Genomic DNA, 22,827 nt, shown 5'->3' on the forward strand with positions numbered 1-22,827 from the left:
TTATGCACACGCCAAATGTCTCAAATGCTAGGAGAAAGAGCACTGGATATTTTCTCCCAGAAGAAATGCTAGCTGAAGCCACGCTTAACCCAATTTAACCAGTAAGCAACACATGTGTATCAAAATATCACATGGCAACCCAATTAGGAGCTACAATTTTGGGGTTTGATTTTTTTTTTTTTTTTAACATCTTGTGTAGTTCAGACTGGTCTTGAACACCTGAGGTCCTTCCCAAGTGCTGGAAGTACAGGCATATTCCACCAAGCACAGTTGGTGTTTGTTTGGTTGGGTTTTTTTTTTTCTTTTTGGCTTGTTTGTTTGTTTGTTTTTGAGACAGGGTCTCACTGTGTAGTTCTGGATGTCCTGGAACTCACTATGTAGACCAGACTGGCCTCAAACTCACAGAGATCCGCCTATTTCTGCTTCCTGAGTGTTGGAATCAAAGGCATTCTTTACTATGCCTCCCAGTTAGCTGTTTGTTTTTAAATTATGAGTGTGGGTGGATGTGCAAGTGAGTGTAGTGCCCTTAGAGGCCAGAAGAGGGTGCCAGAGCCCTGGAGCTAGAGACATTAGTGAAGTGCCAGGCAAATATGCTAGGAATCAAACTTGGGTTCTCTACAACGGCAGTACATACTCTTAACTGTTGAACCATCTCTCCAGCACCCCTCTTTTTTTTTTTTTTTTTTTGCTGCGCCTAGAACTAAATCTTTTTGCCTTAGTCTCCCAAGGCATATACACCAGCACACCTGGCAAGTATGTGCACCTCTTAGGTTTTTATGTATCTGTTAAAACAAATCCAGCCAGTTGTGTTGGCTCACACCTGTAATTCCAGCACTCAGAAGGCTGAAGCAAGAGGACTTTTGTGAGCTCAAGACCAGTCTGGGCTACATAGTGAATTGTAGGTCAGCTTGGGCTACAAATTGAGACCCTATCAAAACAAAACAAAACAAAACAAAACAAAGCAAAAGTCCTCATTGTACCAAAGGCCTCTGACCTCCTAGTGTCCTCATGTGGCAATCATATTCCTTTAATGAAGCTATTTGTTTCTCATTCTGAAATGTCCCTAGGTAAAAGAATGACTCAAGGATACTTCAACATACATCAGCATGTGGTAGTGTGTAGAGAAGAAACAGATCACTTGCAGCTCAGTGACAGTGGCAGGGGATGTCACATGCCACTCACTATACTTCTGGTATCTGTAATTTCCCCTTGTGGAAATTAAAGTCCCCATCCCACCCCACCCAGCCTCTTGCCCTTCAGAAGGGCAAGGCTGACAACACACTCCCCCCACCCCCTACCCGGCCCCCAAACCCTCAGGTCTCTTTGTAACTTACTTGGAGACAGAGTTTCACTAAGTTGCACCTGGTTGTGAACCTCCTCAGCCTCCAGCATAGCCAGCACCACTAAACTGGAGTTCCATGGGCTTCTTAGCATTGCCCACAACTTGTTATTTTATATGTGTTTGTTAATTGCTTTTAGAAAACATGTTTCCCTGCCTGTAGAGCGTTGTCCCGCCCAGGCAGAGATGTCTGGGGACAAGAGAAGCATCTGTGCTTTTTTTCTGGGATATTGGGGACAAGGGCTAATGGCATCTAGCTTGTCACTGTGGGCTCAGCTTTTTTTGACTATACTTTGGTTTTCTGCTTGGAGACAGGGTTTTATAGTATAGTTACTTACTGTATAGTTCTGGCTAGTCTGCAACTTAATTTGTTTGTAGATCAGGCTGGCCTCAAACTCACCGAGATCCACCTGTCTTTACTTTTTCTTTTGGTGCAATGGATGAAACTCAAAGAACTACATCCTTGGCTCATTATAGTACTGACCGACACCTCCCCCCCTCCGCCCCTTTGTGTGTGTGTGTGTGTGTGTGTGTGTGTGTGTGTGTGTGTGTGTATGTGTGTGTGTGTGTTTCTGGAACAGGGTCTCACTCATAGCCTAGGCTGGCCTAGAACTCACAACAGTTCGCCTGCCTCAGTCTCCTGAGCCTCATGTTTATAGGTGTACCACCACACCCAGCAAGTAGTGACATTTCAGATGGGGGAGAGACTCTGGGAGAAAAATGATACAAGCACGAACAGTTATAGTTTAGAGTGACTCTAGTTTGTTTTTTTGTTTTGTTTTTTTTTGGCATTTTCTGTAATTACCAATGGAATTATCAATGATCAGAATAAAATAAAACATAAACCAGCCCCCTCTGTGGTCATTCCTAGACCCTCCAGGAAACGGGGCTGGTGTTGGTTGGCTCTGCAGTGAGGACTCTCCTGCTACACCAACCCCAGCCCCACACCTGCCTCCCTTACCTCACTTTGCAGGAACTGACATTTTTTTCTTTGCCTGTGTTCCCCCCTCCCCCATCCTTTCAAGTGAATGTCTCATTGTGAACCTCCAGTTTGGCTCAGTGTCCATTCTTGTTCCTGTCCTCCCTGGAAGATGACTGAACCCCAGCCTATATCGGGGAAGGGGCCTTCCACACCTCCCAGGATCCCCTCCTTTGCAGTGACTGCATTTACAGGACTTTGGAATGCTTCTAGACTGCACTGGTGCCAGGTGATGCAGGAATCCCGAAGCCCGAAGCCCATCCTGCCTTGTGATCCCATCTTGAGGCCTTGCATACTACTACACACCTGGCCTGCTGCCCTCCTTCCTAAAGCTTCCAGCAACGACCCAGTCTCTGCTGCCCGCCTCCCCGCCCCCACACCGCTCACCTTCCTCCACACCAGTGACAATGGAGGCAAAATTGTCATCTAGCAGAATCATGTCGGCAGCCTGCTTGGAGACGTCAGAGCCAGCAATGCCCATGGCCACCCCGATGTCAGCCTTCTTCAGAGCAGGGGAGTCATTCACACCATCACCAGTCACAGCCACGATTGCTCCCTGGAAGGAGGAAGGGTGAGGTTGAGAACCGAGGTCCAGACCCAGCCCTCCTCCCTCAGACCCAGGATCCAGGGCCAGCCTCCTCCCTCAGACCCAGGGGTCTAGGCCCCAGCCTCCTCCCTCAGACCCAGGAGTCCAGCCCCAGCCCTCCTCCCTTAGACCCAGGATCCAGGGCCAGCCCTCCTCCTTCAGACCCAGGGATCCAGGCCCAGCCCTCCTCCCTCAGACCCAGGATCCAGGGCCAGCCCTCCTCCCTCAGACCCAGGGTCCAGACCCAGCCCTCCTCCCTCAGACCCAGGATCCAGGCCCAGCCCTCCTCCCTCAGACCCAGGATCCAGGGCCAGCCCTCCTCCCTCAGACCCAGGGTCCAGACCCAGCCCTCCTCCCTCAGACCCAGGATCCAGGCCTAGCCCTCCCTCTGACTAGGTGGAGCTTACCTGTCTCTGGCAGCCTTCCACAATAATGAGCTTCTGCTGAGGGGAGGTGCGGGCAAAGACAATCTCAGTGTGGTTCTGCAGGATCTCGTCAATCTGCTCGGAGGTGAAGTCCTTGAGGTCGGTGCCGTGGATCACACAGGCTTTGGCGTCCCTGAGAAGAGCAGAAAGAGCAGAGGCCAAGTGAGAAGGGGGGGGGGGGAGAGGGGGGGGAGCACAGGACAGACCACAGACAGAGACAGAGGAGAAGGGCTGACGGAGGAATGTGATAAGGTTAGAGAGAGCCAGGCTTGAAGGACTGAGGGACCGGAAATGGAGGGTGGAGTAATAGAAAGAAGAAAGAGCCAGGCATAAAGATGGAAAAGCCAGAAGCCAGAGAAACAAAACATAAATATACAGTTTGTGAGGAGAGTGAAGAAATATGGAGCTTCCTTAAATCCTTTGAGAGCAACTGTTTATGATTATTTATAACCTGACCACTAGGTGGGATTGTGCATTTCTTTAATCCCAGTACTTGGGAGGTAGAGGCAAGCAGATGTCTGAGTTTGAGGCCAGTCTGGTGTACCTAACAAGTTCTAGACTAGTCAGGACTATATAGTGAGACACTGTCTCAAAGAGAAATATTTAAATATAATTATCTGTAACCTGCTCTTCCCACACACCTTTTTTTTAAGTGGTGCTGGGGATGGAACCCAGAGCCTCTTATTATTAGGCAAGCACTCACCACTGAGCCACACCCCAGCCCCTCACTGGGGGATTCTAGGCAGGGGCTCTACCACTGAGCCACACCCCAGCCCCTCACTGGAGGATTCTAGGCAGGGGCTCTACCACTGAGTCACATCCCCAGCCCCTCACTGGGGGATTCTAGGCAGGGGCTCCACCACTGAGCCACACCCCAGCCCCTCACTGGGGGATTCTAGGCAGGGGTTTTACCACTGGGCCACACCCCAGCCCCTCACTGGGGGATTCTAGGAAAGCACTGTCTTTGAGCTATATTCTCAGTCCTCAGTGTTTAGAGACAGGATCTTGCTGCGTAGCTCTCAACCTCCTGCCTCCTCTTTTGAGTGCTGGGATTATAGGTATGCACCACCGTAACTGGCTTTTTTTAAACTTTGTGTTTGTATTTGTTTGGGGCGGTACTGAGGACCAAGCGGAGGGCCCTGTAAGCAGGATCTGGAGGAGGCGTGGCTACTCACCTAGGGTTGACCTGGCTGACAGGGATGTTGAGCCGGGCAGCAATGTCCTCTACAGTCTCATTGCCCTCAGAGATGATGCCTACACCTTTGGCGATGGCCTTGGCTGTGATGGGGTGATCACCGGTGACCATGATGACCTGTAATCATTGTGTTTTAGGGATAGCCTGGCATCCTGCATCAGCCCCTGACCACGCCCACCAAGCTGCCCAAGGACACACCTTGATGCCTGCGCTTCGGCACTTGCCCACAGCATCGGGGACAGCTGCCCGGGGAGGGTCAATCATGGACATGAGACCCACAAAGCAAAGGTTGTCTGTGGTGAAGTTCACATCGTCACAGTCGAAGGCAAAGCCCTTGGGGAACTGTTCCTCAGGCAGGTAGTAATGGCAGAAACCTGGTGATCGGGACAAGGAGGGTAGACGAAGGAAGGCATCAGCCTCAAGACCTCCATGTCTGCAGTCAGCCTCCCACACAGCCAGGAGACAACCAGTATTCGTTTCTCAGCAATGACTTCATTCACTTGTTCATTTACTCATCCACTCATTCATTCACGGCGCATCCTGGCCCCAAAGGGTCCTTAGAGCCAGACCTGTTCCTGCCCCACCCATAATACATACCCAGCACACGCTCGCCCAGACCACCAAGCTCCAGGTAGGCATTCTGGAAGGCCTCCTTCATCTCTTCATCCAGAGGCTGCTCTTTGCCTTGCAGGAGGATGGTGGCACACCGGTCCAGAATGCGTTCTGGGGCGCCCTTCATCACCAGCAGGTATCGGTTGTCGTTGGGGTCTTCAGTCTCATGGATGGATAGCTGCAACAGAGAAGGCCGTACACGTAAGCCATGTGGGAACCCGGAAGTTGTCTGCACCCAGGTAGGGAGAGCACCTTCCCTGTGCCAGGATGGGACAGATGCCTAAGAGCATTGCCCATATCTCTCCAGGCCTCTTCCTGGTTCTCAAGTGTCCTGGAGATCTCTGTTCAACCCTTTTCTGTCTCTCTGTCTCTGTCCATCTCTCTCACAGAAATTCCAGCTGTCTTTGGATCATATACTTTCTCTCTGCCTTGTCGGAACTCAGTGTACAACCACCCCAAATCTAGCAGTTAGCTTGCCTCTGAAGCGTACGTAGAATCTAATCTCTTCTCGCTCTCTCCTCTGCTGCCCTAGCCCGGGGATCCAGCTATCATTAACCCTCACTTTAATCTCTTATCTACTTTCCCTCAGCCAGCCTGGGCCAAAGTTCAACAGCAGAACAATGGCCTAGAATCCCCCAGTGAGGGGCTGGGGGTGTGGCTCAGTGGTAGAGCCCCTGCCTAGAATCTCCCAGTGAGGGGCTGGGGGTGTGGCTCAGTGGTAGAGCCCCTGCCTAGAATTCCCCAGTGAGGGGCTGAGGTGTGGCTCAGTGGTAGAGCCCCTGCCTAGAATCCCCCAGTGAAGGGCTGGGGTGTGGCTCAGTGGTAGAGTCCCTGCCTAGAGTCCCCCAGTGAGGGGCTGGGGTGTGGCTCAGTGGTAGAGTCCCTGCCTAGAGTCCCCCAGTGAGGGGCTGGGGTGTGGCTCAGTGGTAGAGCCCCTGCCTAGAATCCCCCAGTGAGGGGCTGGGGGTGTGGCTCAGTGGTAGAGCCCCTGCCTAGAATCCCCCAGTGAGGGGCTGGGGTGTGGCTCAGTGGTAGAGCCCCTGCCTAGAATCCCCCAGTGAGGGCTGGGGTGTGGCTCAGTGGTGGAGCCCCTGCCTAGAATCCCCCAGTGAGGGGCTGGGGTGTGGCTCAGTGGTAGAGCCCCTGCCTAGAATCCATCAAGAAAAGGTAGGGGTGTTGTTCAGAAGTAAAATGCTTGCTAACACTAAGGTCCTGGGTTCCATTCCTAGCCCCAAAGTAAATAGAAACTAAAAAGAAACCGTAAGTCAGTGAAAAATGCTGCATCCACTTTGGCAAAGAGCTCAACAGTTTCCCCAAAGGTGGAAACAGCCCAACTGTGCATCAACACATGAATGGTCAGCAAGATGTGACACAGTCACACAATGAAGTATATTTTTTCTCCTAAAGCAGCTGGGAACATCTGCCCACATCTGCCACCACAGTACTTCTGAGGCGGAAGCAGAGAATCACTATGAGTTTGAGTCTTGCCAGGGTCACATAGTGAGTTCTAGACCAGGCTGGGGTATAAAGCAAGACCTTGTCTCAAAACACTGAAAAAATAAAATAAAAGAGAAAATAGATTAAAAAGTCACGAGGATCCAGCTGCTGGTGGTGGCGGCGGAGGCAATGGAGGTGACAGTGGCGCACACACCTTTAGTCCCAGCACTCAGGAGGCAGAGGCAGGAGGATCTCTGTGAGCTGGAGGCCAGCCTGGTCTACAGAGTGAGATCCAGGACAGCCTGGGCTACTCAGAGAAACCCTGTTTCGAAAAAGTCAAAACCAACCAACCAAAGTCATTAGGGAACTGGTGGTATATGGCTCAATGGGTAGAGGTGATTGCTGTTCCAGCCTGAAGACCCGAGTTCCATCCCTGGAACTTCCATAAAGGTGGGGGAGAACCGACTCCACAAGGTTGCCCTCTGACCTCCACAAGCAACCCCCACCATCATACACGCACAATAATAAATGTTTAAAAAAAAGAATGAGGTTCTGGTGGACGTGTGGATGGATCCTGAGAATGAGGTGGAGCAAAATAAAATGGATTTTTAAAAAGGTCAAGTATTACACGATTCTGTTTTTTTAAAAAATGAAATGTCCAGAACAAGTAAATCCACAGAGACAGAAAGTAGGTTAGTGTTTGCTGAGGCTGGCTGGGGGCAGGGCCTGCTGGAGAAGGGGTGGGCGGAAGCTGAGAGAGTGCGGGGTTTCTTTCTGAGGTGGTAAAACACAATCTAAAATGGACTCTGTGGGTGGTCGCCCAAGTCCGAGCACACTAACACATCTGCTCCTGGTATGTGAGTTGTAGCTTCATAAAACTCTCTAACTTAAAGGTTCTGTCTTCCCTCCTCTGCTTCCTGTCATGGTTCGTGGCCCTCTCAGAGTCGGAGCCGGCTCTCCCCAACAGCCTTCAGCGTTCCCACAGTTCTGTACGCCTTGTCCTCGGTCCCTTTCCATGTTGGCTTCTGGTAGTTCAGGCAGGTGACACTCCTACCTCAGGACCTTTCACTCCTGCCTCAGGACCTTTGCACGCGCTGTCTGCTGCCTGAACACTCTTTAAACTTGCAGGCTTCCTCCCCTCAACCTTTGATTATCTGTCTCCTAGGACTTGAGTATTGGAAAGGAAGGGTCTCACTGCTCCTCTCACTACCCAGTGTACCCCAATATCTAAAACAGGACCAAGAGGCTTAAAAACACATCTGGAAAATGTGTGAAAAATGCTACCCTTGTTCTTGAGATGGTGGCCAGGGCCCACCCTCTGCTACAGGACGCTCTTTGCTCCTGCGCCTCCCATTTCAGCCTCTCTCACTATGGAACTCTCTGCTTCAGCCACTGCCCTTCCCCCACTCCTCTATCCTCATCCTCAGTTTTACAGATGGGAAACTGAGGCTCGGTAAACATTAGTATCTTGACCCAAAGCCAGATGGAGGTGGGACAGAGGTGGCTAAACTCGGGAATCGTAGAGAAAGTGCAACCCCTGGTCACTGTCTCCGTGTGGTAAAGCAGCTATTTCCTCCATGCCGGACAAGACTGGTGCCATCGTGGAGCAGAGTTCCGTGGTGACCTACAGAAGGCTCTCACTCATGGATGGGAAGGGGAGAGTCACCCAGCCCTCCCTCTTGTCCCCGCAGCTGTCCAGGAGTTGGGACTCGGGTAACACAGCTTTCCTGAGTCATCACCCACGGGTGGCATTTTTTGGTGATGCAGCTGTTTTGAGTCATTCCAAGCTCCTGTAAGTAACTTGTCACCCTCGTTTCCTATAATTAACCCTAATCATCCCATCCTTTCACCACGCTCCACCAGCATGGGCAGGGTCTCATGTAGCCCAGGTTAGCCCGGAACTTGCTAGGTACCCGGGGATAGCTTTGATGCGCTTGCCTCCACCTCCTTGGTGCTGGGATTGTAGCCTGTGCCACCATGCCTGACTTGTTTCTTGTTTTAAGACAGGGTCTTATGTAGCCCAGGTTAGCCTCAAACTCACTCTGTAGCTCAGAATGACCATGAACTCCAGATCCTCCTGCCTCTACCTCCCAAGCGCTGGGCTCACAGGTGTTCACTAACACACCCAGCTCAGACAGACATTTCTTTATATCGTCCCAGGAAGACCCACAGAGCACACAGACCTGGAGGTCGTACCTGGTATTTGTTAGTGGAGTTGAAGGGAATCTCTGCCACTTTCTTGTTTCGTTCACGCATCAGCTTCACGGAACCCGAGGACAGCTCAATGCACTTGAGCAGGGCAGACTCAGAGGCATCACCGGCCACGTCCCTCTGCGGTAGATGGAAAGCCTGGTCAGTCAGCAGTGGGGAGAGGGAGGAGGGGGAGGAGGGGGAAGGGGCGTCTGGTCAGAGTGGGCAGTCAGCTGCACCGACCTTGAGCACAGGGATGTTATCCTGCCCGCCCTTGAAGACAGCCCGGTTGCAGAGTCCAGCGATGTGGGACAGGGCCACCCAGGTGTGTGAGCTCTTGTCGAAAGAGGTCCCTGTAGGAGTCACGTGTGAGGCCACAAGGCCCCCCGGGATGGGGCGTCCTAGTCCCCACCCTGAGCCCCTACTGACCGGACTGATCCTCAGTGGTGTCGGCCTCGTGGATCTGGTTGTCGAACCACATGTGGGCCACAGTCATGCGGTTCTGGGTGAGGGTGCCGGTTTTGTCTGAGCAGATGGTGGAAGTGGAGCCCAGTGTCTCCACCGCCTCCAGGTTCTTCACGAGACAGTTCTTGCGAGCCATGCGCTTGGCAGTCAGGGTCAGACACACCTAGAGGACGGGCAAGGACAGGAGAGCTGCACAGATGTGCGCACTTCACCTGCCGTGGGGAGCACCCGGGGCTGAGGGAGGAGTGTGAGAAGACAAGGCTGGAGTGGTAGGGGTGCCTGTTGGAAAAACGACCAGACACAGGCGTGGCCTCAAAACACGCAATAGAATGCTCTTACAGGCCGTAGGTACAACAGACTCACACTCGAAGCAACTGAAGCGGGGTGGGGGTAGGGGTAGGGGGCGCTGGAGAGATGGCTCAGTGATTGAGAGCACATTCTGTTCTTGCAGAGGACCCGGGGTTCGGTTCCCGGCACCCACATCAGGCAGCTCACAGATAAGTAACAATTAAAATTAAAAATAGAAAGTAAGAAGGACTGGGGGGGGGGAGTGGAGAGAGGGGAGACTGCAGTCAGGGTGTAATGTATTTTTTTTCTATAAAATAAAAAATTTCAATAAAAATTTTTGAAAAAAAAAGAGAGCTGGAGAGACGGCTCGGAGGTTAAGAGCACTGGCTGTTCTTCCAGAGGTCTTGAGTTCAATTCCCAGCAACCACATGGTGGCTCACAACCATCTGTGATGAGATCTGGTGCCCTCTTCTGGCCTGCAGGCAGAACACTGTATACATAGCAAACAAATAAATAAATCTTTAAAAAAATATATTTAAAAAAATGGTTAAAAAAAAAAAAGACTATAGTGTCTTAAACACAGTGGTTAAGAGCACCGACTGCTCTTTCAGAGGACGGTTCAGTTCCCAGCACCCTCCTGGCAGCTCACAACTGTCTGTAACTCCAGTTCCAGGGGACTGGACATCCATGGCGAAACACCAATGTGCATAAAATAAAAATAAATAAAAAGAGGGGAGGAGGGAGGGAGGAGGGAAGGAGGGAAGGGCCATATTTAAACAATGCACTCACTTCGTGCGTCTGGGGTGGGGGCTGAAGACAGGGTATTGGGTGGGAGAGCATTACTTTATTCTAAAAATGGAACAAGTGGGTTGTTCAATGGAACAAGATGCTCAGTGGATAAAAGCACTTTCTGCCAAGCCTGATGACCTGCGTTCGATCCCCAGGACCCACACATGGTGGAAGGAGAGACTGGAAGTTGTCTGCTGACCTCCACCTAGGCACTATGGTGTGTGTGCAAGTGCTGATACAGACACCCACACACCTCCCCACACACACCCCCTGCGCTACCATACCCAGCCACACAAATGTAATACATAAATTGTAAAAAACCGAACAACTACTATTCCACTTTTGCAATGAGTGGGTGCATCCTAATTTTGTGAATTGAATTAAAATGCAATAGGGGCAGGGGCTCGACAGATGGCTCAGTGGTTAAGAGCATTTGTTGGACTTGCAGAGGACACAGGTTTGGTTCCCTACACCCTCATGGTGGCTCATAGCTGTGTGTCAGTTTGTCATGCCAGTTCCACTGGATCCAATGCCCTCTTCTGACCTCCAAGGGCCTCAGGCATGCACATGGTGCACACACATATATGCAGGCAGAACACTCATATACATAAAATAAAGCGGCTTTTTTTTTTTTTTTGGTCTTTTTAAGGCGCTGAGGCGCTGGAGAGATGGCGCAATGGGAAGAGCACTTGTTGCTCTTGCAGAGGACCTGGGTTCAGTTCCTAACATCCATGTGGCAACTCATAACCTCTGTAACTCCAGTTCCAGGGCATCTGACACCCTCACACCTAGGGATCAGACCCTCTTCCTCCTCCCTCAGACCCAGGGGTCCTGTGGCCTCGGCCCCCCTCCCTCGGTGTCCAGCATTACCGTGACGGTAGCCAGAAGCCCCTCGGGGACATTGGCCACGATGATGCCGATGAGGAAGATGACGGCCTCGAGCCAGGTGTATCCCAGAATGAGGGAGAGGATGAAGAAGGAGACGCCCAGGAACACCGCCACGCCAGTGATGAGCTGGATGAAGTGCTCGATCTCGATGGCGATGGGCGTCTTGCCCACCTCCAGGCCTGAGGCCAGGGTGGCGATGCGGCCCATGACAGTGCGGTCGCCGGTGGCCACCACCACACCCCGAGCGGTGCCTGTAGGGCCAAAGGGACGAGAAGCTCAGGTCCTGCTAGAACTCAGAAGGCTGCGGGTACCCCACCTCCTCCTGAGCCACGCCTCTCCTTTTGTGCCCTTGAGGCCTCTTTTTCACCTTCCACACAGTTGGTGGAAAAGAAAGTGATGTTCCGGGTCTCCAAGGGATTGTCATGTGTGCAGTCCGGGGAGCGGGTCTGGGGCTCAGATTCACCGGTCAGGGAGGAATTGTCCACCTGGGGATTGAACGGCAGAGTCACGGTTCAGCACAAGGCCCAGGAGCAGAGAGCAAGGAACCAGGGGGCCTTGAAGTAAAGCCTGTCCCAGGAAGTTACAGAAAAAGGCAGGAGAGCCCCGACTGGCCTGTGGCATCTGGGAAACCAGGAGGCAGGATATTAAAGGACAGCGGGCAGGAATAGGACCTCTGGCCCACGTCTAAAGTCCCTCAGAAGCCGGGCGGTGGTGGCTCGTGCCTTTAATCCCAGCACTTGGGAGGCAGAGCCAGGTGGATCTGAGTTCGAGGCCAGCCTGGGCTACAGAGTGAGATCCAGGACAGGCACCAAAACTACACAGAGAAACCTTGTCTCGAAAAAAAAAAAAAAAAAAAGTCCCTCAGAATTCCTGTGGGATGGGCCTGAGCCTAGACTACCAGGTCTAAAGGAAGGCTGGGGCCTGGATCCCCGGGTCTGAGGGAGGAGGGCTGGGACCTGGAGCTCTGGGTCTGAGGGAGGAGGGCTGGGGCCTGGAGTCCTGGGTCTGAGGGAGGAGGGCTGGGGTCTGGAGCTCTGGGGTCTATGAGGCACTCAGGAGATCTTCCTCCTCATTCCAGAGAGCAGAGAACAGAGCTGGAACTTCACCTTGCAGCCATGGGCTGAGATGATGCGAAGGTCAGCTGGGACTCGGTCCCCACCCTTGATCTCCACCAGGTCTCCAACCACCACCTCCTCGGCATTCACCTGCATCTTCTCACCTTCCCGGATCACGAGGGCTTGCTGGGTGTGAGAGAGAAGAGTCAGCCCTGGAACTTCCCCTGCCATGGAGTCCCATCTGGCCACTTCCTTCTGTCCCTTTGGGCCCTCCTCACCTGGGGAACCATGTTCTTGAAGGACTCCATGATCTTAGAACTCTTGGCTTCCTGGTAGTAGGAGAAGCAGCCTGTGATGATCACCACAGCAGCTAGCACAATGCCCAGGTACAGCTGTGGGAACACATGTGTACAGAACACGTCATCACAACAGCTGTGCACACTCCCCAACCACCTTCACCCCCAGGTCTGCGAGGGAGCTTTGTGCATCTGCTTGTGGCCTCATTCTTTGCCTGTCTGCTTGTATATACGCCTGTAGGCCTCACCTTGTGTTTATAAGACTGTGTGTTTGAGTCTGTTATTTCTCTGTCTTGTGGTTATTATTTGTTTAAATTATTACATTTTATTTGTGTGTGTGTGTGTGTGTGTGTGTGTGTGTGTGTGTGTGTGTGTGTGTGCACAGACGTTAGAAGACAACTTCAGGTTACATTCCTTGGGCACCATATACCTTTTATATTTTTTAGAGACAGGGTTTCTCACAGCCTGGAATTTATCAGGTGGGCAAGGCTGCCGGGGCCATCAAGCTCCAGGGGTCAGCCTGCTTCCACCTCTCCAGCGCTGGGATTACAAATGCTTGTCACCACAGCAGCTTCTTTACGGGAATTCTGAGGCTTAAACTCAGGTCTTCAAGCCTAAAGGGCAAGTGCTTAACCCTCACCTCTTCCTTTTCCTTTTTTGAGACATAGCCCAGGAGAGTCTAGAACTTGCCACATAGCTGAGGATGGTCCTGAACTCTTGGATCTTCTTGCCCTCTTCCTCTGTAGTGCTGGAATTTCAAGCATGTATCACCGAATCTGGCTCTGTTTTCTTGTTGTCTGTTTTTTTGTTTTTGTTTTGCTTTTTCGAGACAGGGTTTCTCTGTATAGCCCTGGCTGTCCAGGAACTCACTCTGTAGACCAGGCTGGCCTTGAATTCATAGACCCACCTGCCTCTGCCTCACAAGTGCTGGGATTAAGGTGTGCACTACCACTTCTCAGGGTCTGTTTGTTTTTGAGACAGTGTCTATGTAGCTCTGGCCGGCCTGGAACTCACAGAGATCCGCCTGCCTCTGCCTCCTGAGTGCTGGGGTTAAAGGCCACTTCACCCACCACTGATTTGAGATGAGATCTTTGTAGTCTAGGCTGGCCTTGAACTTGTGTTCCTCCTGGCTTAGCCTCCTCAATGCGGGCATGAGAGGTGTTGGCCACCATGTCTGGCTCTGTTGGTCCTCTCTGTCCAGAGGGCACCTGTGTGTGCCTGTGTCCCTGTGTTTGAACCTGTCTTCCTATGGGACGCTCCAGGTTCACTCCTCACATACAGGTGAAGACCTCTGCGTAGTTGTGCGGGGTTCCGTGTCCACAGGTGTGAGGACTGTAACAGCCCTGTCTCACGCCTGTCTCCTGTGTGGGGTTAGATGAGCCCTGACTTCCTCCTCGTCTCCAGTCATTTGCTAGGCTGTGACCATCCGGTGGCACCTGTCTCCAAAGCTGCTGAGGCCGGAGAGCCTCAAGCCAGAACTCTCGTTCATCCCACAGCGCCCTTCTCTCTTTAACTGGGGTCTCTTGTAGCTCACTCAGGTGGACACTGAGCTGATCCTCCTGCCTCAGCCTCCCTGGTGCTTGCACAACAGGCTTACACAGCTACACCCAGTTTTGTATGGTGCTGGAGATCAAACCTAGGCCTTCGTGCGCACCAGGTAAACACTCTACCAGCTGGCCTACACAGTTTCCTTTTTATAATTAAAAACTATGTGCACACGCATTCTTCCATGTGAACGAGTGCATGTGCATGTGTACATATGTGTATGCACCGTGGCCCGTGTGGAAGAAGGGCAACGTAAGGTATGGGTCTTCACGTTCCACTTTGAGAGAGGGCCTCTTGGTTTTTGTTTATTTGTTTTTTTTAGTACCTATTTATTTGCATATGACTGTTCTGCCAACACGTATCTTTGCACACCATGTGTGCCTTGTGCCATAGAGTCCAGAAGGGGGCACTGGACCCCCTGGAACGGTAGTGGTAGATGGTTGTGAGCCACCATATGGGTGTTGGGAACCGGGCCCAGGTCCTCTGCTAGAGCAGCAAACACTCTTAGCTGCCGAACCGTTTCTCTAGTCCTGTGTTCTCTCTTTTACCTCCACTGCATACTTCAGGCAGGCTGGCCTGTGAGCTTCCGGGAATGCTCCTGTCTCTGCCTCATCGCCCCACAGAAGCACTGGTATTACAGATGCATGCCAGTGTGTCAGCTTCAAGGGGGCGCTGAGGATTTGAACTCAGGCCCTTCTGGTTGCACAGCAAGTGCTCTACCTATTCAGCCTTCTTCCGAGCCAACATTTTTTGAGACAGGATTCTGCTGTGTAGCCTAGTCTGGACTCAAACTCATAATCTTCCTGCCTCAGTTTCCTGGGTGAGGGAATACCAGTAGTGTGCCACCACACATATCCTCTATGAATGCAGAGAATCGAGCCCAGGCCCCCATGAAACCTTGCCAAATAAATACCCCACCACTGAACCACACCCCAGCTGTCTTAGGCTGTTTGGAGCTGTGGCTTTCTTATTTCTGATCTTGTTTTCTCAGAGGTAATTGTCACAGCTGGATGATGAAGGGCAAGGAGGAGGCTTTGAAAAGTCTAGAGGGGCAGATGTGGTTGTGTCTGTGTTCCTGCACAGGCCGGGGTGTGGCATACTCACATTGTCACCCGAGGGATCGTCTTCAGTCCCTGCCTGGATGCCATAGGCCAGGAAGCAGAGGATTGCCCCGATCCACAGAAGGATGGAGAAGCCCCCAAATAGCTGTCGGCAGAACTTGACCCATTCCGGGGTGGTGGGTGGTGGTGTGAGCGCATTAGGCCCATCTCGAGCCAGGATCTCCTGGGCTTTGCTGTGTGTCAGACCCTAGAAAGCATGGCACTCATATAGGAACCTTCCTGGAGAAGCCCTGGCACCCCAGATCAAAACCACAGCACCCGCAAGTCCTCAGAACAAACCAGTCTCCAGCCCTCCTCCCTCAGACCCAGGGCCCCAACACCAGCCCTGGCTCCGCCCATCTTCACCTGCACGCAGTCCGTGTTGTATTTCCGGCAGACCTCTTCTACGGACATCTTGTGCTCCGTCTGAAATGATTGGGGGAGATGGCTCACAATCCCACACAGCTTCTCTGCGCAGGTGGGGCTGTGGCGGGGTGGTAACGAGGGGAGGTGACACTTACCATGGCCACCTCCTTCTTGAGGTCGTCCAGGTCCCGGCGCTCTTTGGCCTTGCTCTTCTTGGGCGACCCCTTGTCATCTTTCTTGTCCTGCGAGGTGGCGACACGGTAGCTGTCAGAGCCACCAGACTGCGGGCGAGAAGGGGTTCCAGAGCGACACCGGCCCCGCGTGCCCCGGCGCGCATCTTGGCCTGGCCTCTGCCTCTCGAGGCTAGGGTTATCTCTGTGTCTCTCGGCGTCTCACGGAGCCTTCCTAGTGTCTTTGGGCAGCTCCCAGAACCCCTCCGAGACTTGTCTCATCTAGGTGGCCTCACTGTGTCTGGGTCCGGGTACCTCAGGGACTTGGGGTCTGTTTGTCTCTTTCCTTGTGTCTATGAGTATCTCCCCTTCACCACTTTGATTTTTAAAAGTATTTATTTGTTTATTTGTGTGTGCGTGTGTGCGCGTGCGTGCGTGCGTGCGTGCGTGCGTGCGCTATAGTGTATGCGTGGAGGTCAGAGCACAGCCTGCAGGAGTTGCTTCTCTCCCTCCACTATGTGAGTCCCGGCACTCAAACTCAGGTCATTCAGGTCATCAGGCTGCGAGGGAAACGTCCTTTGCCCACTGAGCCTACTCACTGGACCCTTTTAACTTATTAATTATTATTATTAAGAAACGGGGTCTTATTTTTTAGCCCAGGCTGTCCCAGAACCCACTATGTATCACAGACTGGAATTCATAACAGTCCTCCTGCTTCAACCTCCCAAGTGCTGGATATGGTCATGGACCACCAGGTCTGGCTCGTGTGTGTGTGTGTGTGTGTGTGTGTGTGTGTGTGTGTGTGTGTGTGTGTGTGTTCACCTTTGAGACAGAGTCTCACACAGTCTAGGCTGGCCTTGAACTCCCTACGTAGTCAAGGCTAATTTCTGTTCCCCTTGCTCCATCTCGGCAGGGCTGGGGTTACAGGCCTGCACCCCCAGACACTGTTTACACAGAGCTTTGTGTATGCCAGGCAAGCTCTACCCACTGGGCTGCACCCCCAGCATTCCGCGCATCCTTTTGTCTTTTCTCTGGGCCTACTGAACTTTCCCGGGCTTCTGTCTCTGTGGCTAAGTCCTCGCCGTCTCTTTCTCTCTAATCTGTCTCTGTTTCGTATTTACTTGCTAGCTCGTCCCTGTCTCCTTCTGCCTCTATGTCTCTCCCGTCTCTGTGTCTCATCGAGGTGGCTTCTCTCCTTTATCTCTCCTCTCATTTGGTGCTGTCTCTGTCCTTCTGTCCCTGGTTCCGTGAGTCCGTCTCATCTCTTCGGTCTCCGGTTCTCACCGCCTGTCTCCTACACCGTTATCTCAAACCGTCTCAATCTCTGAGCCTGTGGGGTCCTCTCTCTTTCCCAGGGTGGCGTCCTCTGGGATTGTCTCTGAGGGCGCGCGCTGTCTGTTCCCTTGCCGTCCGGCTCTGCCATCATCGTCTCTTCGGGTATTTCCTGGGGTCCCTGTCTCGTTCTCGCCTGTGTCCCATCTTCTCTGGTTTGCCCGTCTTGCTCAATCTTTCTCCCTTACTCTCTCACCCTGGGATCTTCCTCCCTCCATCCTTCTATGTGTCTCCGTCTCAACTAGACCCCCCGCCCCCGGTCTTTATTAGAACATCTTTTTTCCCCCTGTCTGTCTCACTATGTAGATCAGGCTATTCTCAATTCGTGGTGGTCCTCCTGTTCCTGCCTTTTTAAATGTCTGGCTGCCAGGCATGCGCTGGACACTCAGCTCTGTCTCGTCTGTGTGTCTGTGTGTCTGTGTGTCTGTCCTTGCTCTACTTATTTTGCTCTCTTTATCGTTGGCACCCATCTTTCCAGTGCAAGGTCTCCATGGAGGTCACTGCCTGTCTCCCCCGCCTAGCTCTTTGCTTGGCCTGTCTTCTGCACTGTGCATGCCTCAAAGGACTCAGCAGATCTTGGGAGACCCCCACAAGCCAGGCAAATCACGATAGGAAAGGGCACTCCGGATGACAGCCAGGACAAAGGCTCCGGTGGGAGGCAGTGTGCTGCCTATAAGTAGTCATTCCCAAGGGGCTTAATGGGCAAGATGTGCATCTGACTTTCCTCCTGCTGTGTGCTGCAGACAGTCTTGAGCAGGGGATGGGCATAGGTCAAGACTTGAGGAATGAGCAAGAACTGGGGGGGGGGGGGAGGTACGAAAGAGCAATTAAAAAAAAAAAAAGCCTTAGGCGTGGACTGAGTTCCGGTTTGGTGGTCTGGGCAGATGGGGAGCGTGTCTGAGGCTGGCAGGAAAGGTGGACTGAGGCTCAATGCTTGCAGAGGGCTGCTGACAGATCCTGCAGGCCCAGGGCCAAGCTGGGATAGGAGGCTCAGTACAGCTCAGCGCTAATCTCCTTGTGACCTTGTAGCAGCCTGACTTGCCGGCTGTCTACCCAGGCCCGGGGCTGACTTCGGAGTCTAGGGAGGGGCCGTAGCCCTGGAAGCCTGGGAATCCCGAGGAGGCGTGAACCGGGGAGGCGGGAGCTTGGCCCCAGGCCAGCCCTGCAGCAGTACTGCGCCTCAGACAAGGAGGCTCAGAGGCTTGAGGGCTTGAGGCTGATCCTCCGTCCTGAACTATGGGCTGCAGGGTGGTGTGCCAACCTTTGCAGATGAGGCGGACACATGGAGAGATACGAAGACAGCACGTTATGAGGTCAAGGTGGAGAAGTGAGCAGGGTGGCAAGCATGAGGAGAGACGGGTCTGTCAGAAACAGGGGAATCAGCTGCCCCGTCCCTGAATCCCTGGGCAGCTGCAGTGTGGCTCCCTATGAGAAAAAGTGGCCTGGACTTCTGGCTCCGACACAGGAGGGCTGGGACCTGGACTCTTAGGTGTGAGGGAGGAGGCTGGGCCTGGTCTCTTGGGTCTGGGGAAGGGGGGTGGGGGTCTGAACCCTCATTCTGAGAAGGAGGACTGGGAGGCGAAGGACAGTAATGCTCATGTCCCTGCCAACCCAACCTTGGGTTAGCTCCTGCTTGCCCTTGCCATGACCAGACTCCCCCGGAGGTGGCTTCCGTCTGTTGGTATGAAGAACCGAGGCTTTCCCAGGGAAGGCAGGAAGCCCAGATGGGCGCACTGCAGGACTGGAGCACCTCTCGGGGTGGGGGACATGCCTGCCTCACTGCAGCCGCCTCTGCAGCCAGCTCCTAGCCATTTCCCATGCGCTCTGCCTCCCTGACAGCAGCGTGGCTCACACGGTCTCTGCACCTCCACAGCCCCCACCCCAGGGCACCTGTGACCGTCCTTTCTAAACACCCCTACCTACCTTGGCCTACCTTCTGACCTCAGCCTCCTTTTTCCATCCCCCAGGGGGGTTATTTATTTATTTATTTATTTATTTATTTATTTATTATTTGGTCTCTGGGTAGAAATCTCTCTCTCTCTCTCTCTCTCTCTCTCTCTCTCTCTCTCTCTCTCTCTCTCTCCATGTCAGCCTCAGTTTCTCATTTTGTCTTTCTGTGTCTTCCCATGCCCGTCTGCCACCTCAGTCTCTCTCTTCGCGTCTGTGTCTTGTCCCTTTCTTTGTTTTTTGGTGTCTCTTTCTCACTGTTTCTGCCCATGTCTGTCTCTCCCACATCAAAGTAATTTCCTTCCCCATTTCTTCATCTAAGACCACCCTTCCCCAAAGCACTGTACCCTTCTCTTCTCCCCAATCTTCCACATTCCCCAGCTTCCGTCCACTTACCTGAAAGCGGTCACTGACTCTCATCTCCCCCTTTTCTCCCCTAATCATCCCCCACCCAGTTTTCCTTCCCATCCCCCCTCACCCACCCCAACCCACATATCAGTAGCTCCATCCCCCATCTTCATCCATAGGCCCTTCAGCCTTCATCCGCCATCTTTCTCCCCATCTCTCATGTTCCCTTTGGCACCCCCATGCTGACCCTTTCTCTTTATCCGGTGGTCCCCAGTCCATCCACTTTCTTCCCTGACAGCCCTCCCCGAGTCAAGTCCCACCCCAGACACACAAGGAGGAATCCAGGGCTGCAGCAGGGATCAGGTGGTCAGTCGGGGAAGGAGGCTGCATCTGCTGGAGAGACGCACAGACAGAGAAGGACACACGGACACGGAGGCAAGGGCACAGCATGCATGCAGACTCCCCCCCCATGACTGTGCTTGCACACCCTCAGCCAGGCACTTGTCTGTCAGCCATTTCTTTCCCGCTCCCCCCCCCTCCTCCTAGCCCTCATGTCTGTTCCCCCCAGATTAGGGGCTGTACAAACTCTGCAGCCCCAAGTCGGTCACTGCAGATCACCCTTATCCAGGCCTGGAAGGAGAAAGAGAGGTCATCTCACGTCCATCCCATAGCCTGTATCTATCTCCGTTGGGCTAGGGGACCCGGGGAGCGGAGGGGGTCTTCAGTCCCCTCTAGACACACTAACATAGCTCTCAGACACACCCAGACAGGTTGCAGGCTTTTAGATGGAGGGGGGAGGGCACAGAGAGCTGCAGACCCCACTGCTAGAGGGAGCCAGGAGCACGCGCACACGCACTCACCCTCAAGCAATTGCACTCATGCCACCACACTCATGCAACGGGCACACGAGCAACCGCACAAGGTCAAACCGATATGCTAAGGGCCAGCCCCCGCCCCCGTGGACAAAGCCACCAACATGCGCCACAGACCCTCTTCGACTCAGTAGCCCGCTTTCCCAGACACACCATCACACGAAATGGTCAGGTCAGCCGGCTCGCGGGTCTCTGCAGACTCGGCCCCAGAGCTCAGGAATGCGGGAGCCCCCCAATTCCTGCACAGCCCAGTGTCATTGGACCCACAATATCACACACACGCAGTGCCTTGCCAACCCCTGCACCTACCCCCATCTTGGCGGCTCCGTGGGAAGAGGGACGGACGGGCTGGTGAGTGGTGGCCGCAGGGCCGGCTCAGGCGCGGGCTCCGGCTGGTGGGCCTCTGAAGCGCCCGCGCCGCGGTGGGAGCGTGCGTCTGTCGGTCCGTGGGTCCCACCGCACAGAGGCTGCGGTGGCCGGGGCCTCTGCCTCCTCATATGCCCGCGCCCGAGGGGGGAGGCGGCGCAGGCCAATCAGGAGCGGCTTTGAGCTGACGGACAGCCCGAGGCCCGGCCCCCGGTACTGCAGCTGTCCTCCCCCTTCCCCCTCCACCGCTCCAACCTTGTCTCTGCAAAGTGGCGGCGCCACCGGGGAGCTGAGCACAGTGGGGGGTGGGGATCCCGGACACCCCACGGTGGATGGTGGACCTAGAGACCAGCCCCCCTCGATGCAGGGAGGGACCTCAGGGATGGAGGCTCTGAGGGAGGAAGCACCTCGGAAACTGCCTCCTGGGAGTGTGGTGGGCACAGGGTTGGAGGAAAGCACCAGTGAATGCAGTAATGCAGGGCCCCAGAGCACCACCATCTTGCAATATGTAGGGGGACCCCAGGAGTCTGTGCTGGACACTGTTCAGGGAGAAGATACTGCAGGAGGGGTACTGGTGGGGAAACAGACAACAAGGAAGGCTCCCAAATTGAGGAGCGGTGCTGCAGAGGCGGGAGAGAGTCCTAAGACCCTCCTCACTGTGTCCCCACCCTGACTGAGCTACCCAGTAAGATACCACCACACGCACCACACAGGAGACACAACAAAGCCAGAAGGACACACCAGGAGGCACCACAGTCAGGCGCCACCATCACCCCCCACACACACCCCCACAGGCTCACAACCGTACCCCAGTCACACCTTCACCACCACTACCCTTCAACCAGAGGCTCAAAACCCGGCAGGAGGGGCATCCACCAAGAGCACACAGCTCTTACACCCACCACATCACCACAGAACCACAGTCACGATGCGGAAGTGCTGTGGGGAGCCCACGCCCTCAGAACACCACCTCCCAGACTCACATCACACACTGCACCACAGCTGACCTTGCACCATCTTACACGGAGAACTAACAGATTCCTCCACTTGCCACCATTGCATGTGCCTAGGACACACATTTCCTCAGGACACCCATAGCAGCCGCCTCTGTGGCCACGGTTGCACGTACATGCCGTCGAACACACCTACACATCATGTACTGTTCCCAGTGTGTCAGGGCATGAAAGAAGGCTCACGGCACAGACTGGACAAACATTTGCTGTGGATGACAGGCAAAGACGGGCGCAGACTCACAGGTAACACAAGTCACTCAGAACTAAGCCATGGGACACCATCCCACACTTCTCACACATCACACATTACTGTAGTGTCATGTATAACTTTGTTGCGCCTCCAAACACATCCCAACATCCCCACCCACACACCACACCCATATCACACTGTGTGTATACAGGCACATGCACACATACCTTCCCATTACCCCCCCCACACACACACACACGCAGCACCCATTAGTTTCCACACTGGAGTCTGTGGTGTCAGAGCCTTCCATCCCCACCCTGACACACTGTGCTCATGAGGAACATTCTGGACTCTCCCTGGGGATGCTGGTAGAAGACAGGGATGGGGAAAGAGAGAGAACTCTGGCTAGGAGCGGGAAGTAAGCCTGTGTGGGGTCAGGGTTTGGTTCATGTTAAGGTTAAGATGATCTGCTGGGCATGGTGGTGGTGCATGCCTTTAATCCCAGCACTGGGGAAGCACAGGCTGGCAGATCTCTATGAGTTCAAGGCCAGCCAGGTCTATACAGTGAGCTCCAGGACATAGTGAGACCTTGCTCAAAAAAAAAAAAAGAAAAAGAAAAAGAAAAAAAAAAGAAAAAGAAAAAAGAAGGTGGGGGTTTAAGATGATCCTGACCTCAAGGGGACATTCAAATCTAGAGAGAGGGACACAGAGACACAGAGAGTTGGCCTCGGGCAGAAATAGATAGGGCCACAGTAGAAGGAGGAAGGGGCTTCCCCCAGCACCCAGAGCTTCATCACAACCCTCTTCTCCGGCCAGTTCCCATCTCTCCTGCTGTCCCTTGTTGCCATGGTAACAGGGAGGCTGACTCTGCAGCAAAGGAGGTTGGACCTGCAGATCAGGCTTGTTGCCATGGAGATGAGAAGAAGGAGGAGGAGCCCCATCTTTCAACCCAGGTGCATTGCTCTCAGACACCCCTTCCTCGAGTCTGTTCCTTACCCTGGGGTGGAGGGGTTGTTACCAACATTTATCCCTTC

General features: G+C 53.5%; 1 protein-coding gene across 2 annotated transcripts in view; it reads right to left on the reverse strand.

Annotated features, from left to right (window-relative positions):
- Atp1a3 (ATPase Na+/K+ transporting subunit alpha 3) overlaps positions 1–20,856 on the reverse strand; it is a 29,321-nt gene extending 8,465 nt beyond the window's left edge. The window contains exons 1-16 of one of the 2 annotated variants that reach the window (XM_006988084.4): positions 20,534–20,856; positions 15,711–15,797; positions 15,556–15,615; positions 15,194–15,397; positions 12,527–12,640; positions 12,300–12,434; positions 11,561–11,678; positions 11,176–11,444; positions 9,193–9,391; positions 9,007–9,116; positions 8,770–8,904; positions 5,122–5,314; positions 4,723–4,898; positions 4,505–4,641; positions 3,312–3,462; positions 2,706–2,874 (exon numbers count right to left, since the gene is read on the reverse strand). In XM_006988084.4, coding sequence (XP_006988146.1) covers positions 2,706–2,874; positions 3,312–3,462; positions 4,505–4,641; positions 4,723–4,898; positions 5,122–5,314; positions 8,770–8,904; positions 9,007–9,116; positions 9,193–9,391; positions 11,176–11,444; positions 11,561–11,678; positions 12,300–12,434; positions 12,527–12,640; positions 15,194–15,397; positions 15,556–15,615; positions 15,711–15,797; positions 20,534–20,539 — 2,263 coding nt within the window. In that variant the 5' untranslated portion in view covers positions 20,540–20,856. Of the gene's footprint in view, positions 1–2,705; positions 2,875–3,311; positions 3,463–4,504; positions 4,642–4,722; positions 4,899–5,121; positions 5,315–8,769; positions 8,905–9,006; positions 9,117–9,192; positions 9,392–11,175; positions 11,445–11,560; positions 11,679–12,299; positions 12,435–12,526; positions 12,641–15,193; positions 15,398–15,555; positions 15,616–15,710; positions 15,837–20,533 lie in introns of both variants that reach the window. The other variant, XM_016006564.3, reaches the window with a different exon arrangement.
- Positions 20,857–22,827: the final 1,971 nt, after the last annotated feature.

Source organism: Peromyscus maniculatus, chromosome 1, assembly GCF_049852395.1.
Source record: "Peromyscus maniculatus bairdii isolate BWxNUB_F1_BW_parent chromosome 1, HU_Pman_BW_mat_3.1, whole genome shotgun sequence".
Classification (NCBI taxonomy): Eukaryota; Metazoa; Chordata; class Mammalia; order Rodentia; family Cricetidae; genus Peromyscus; species Peromyscus maniculatus.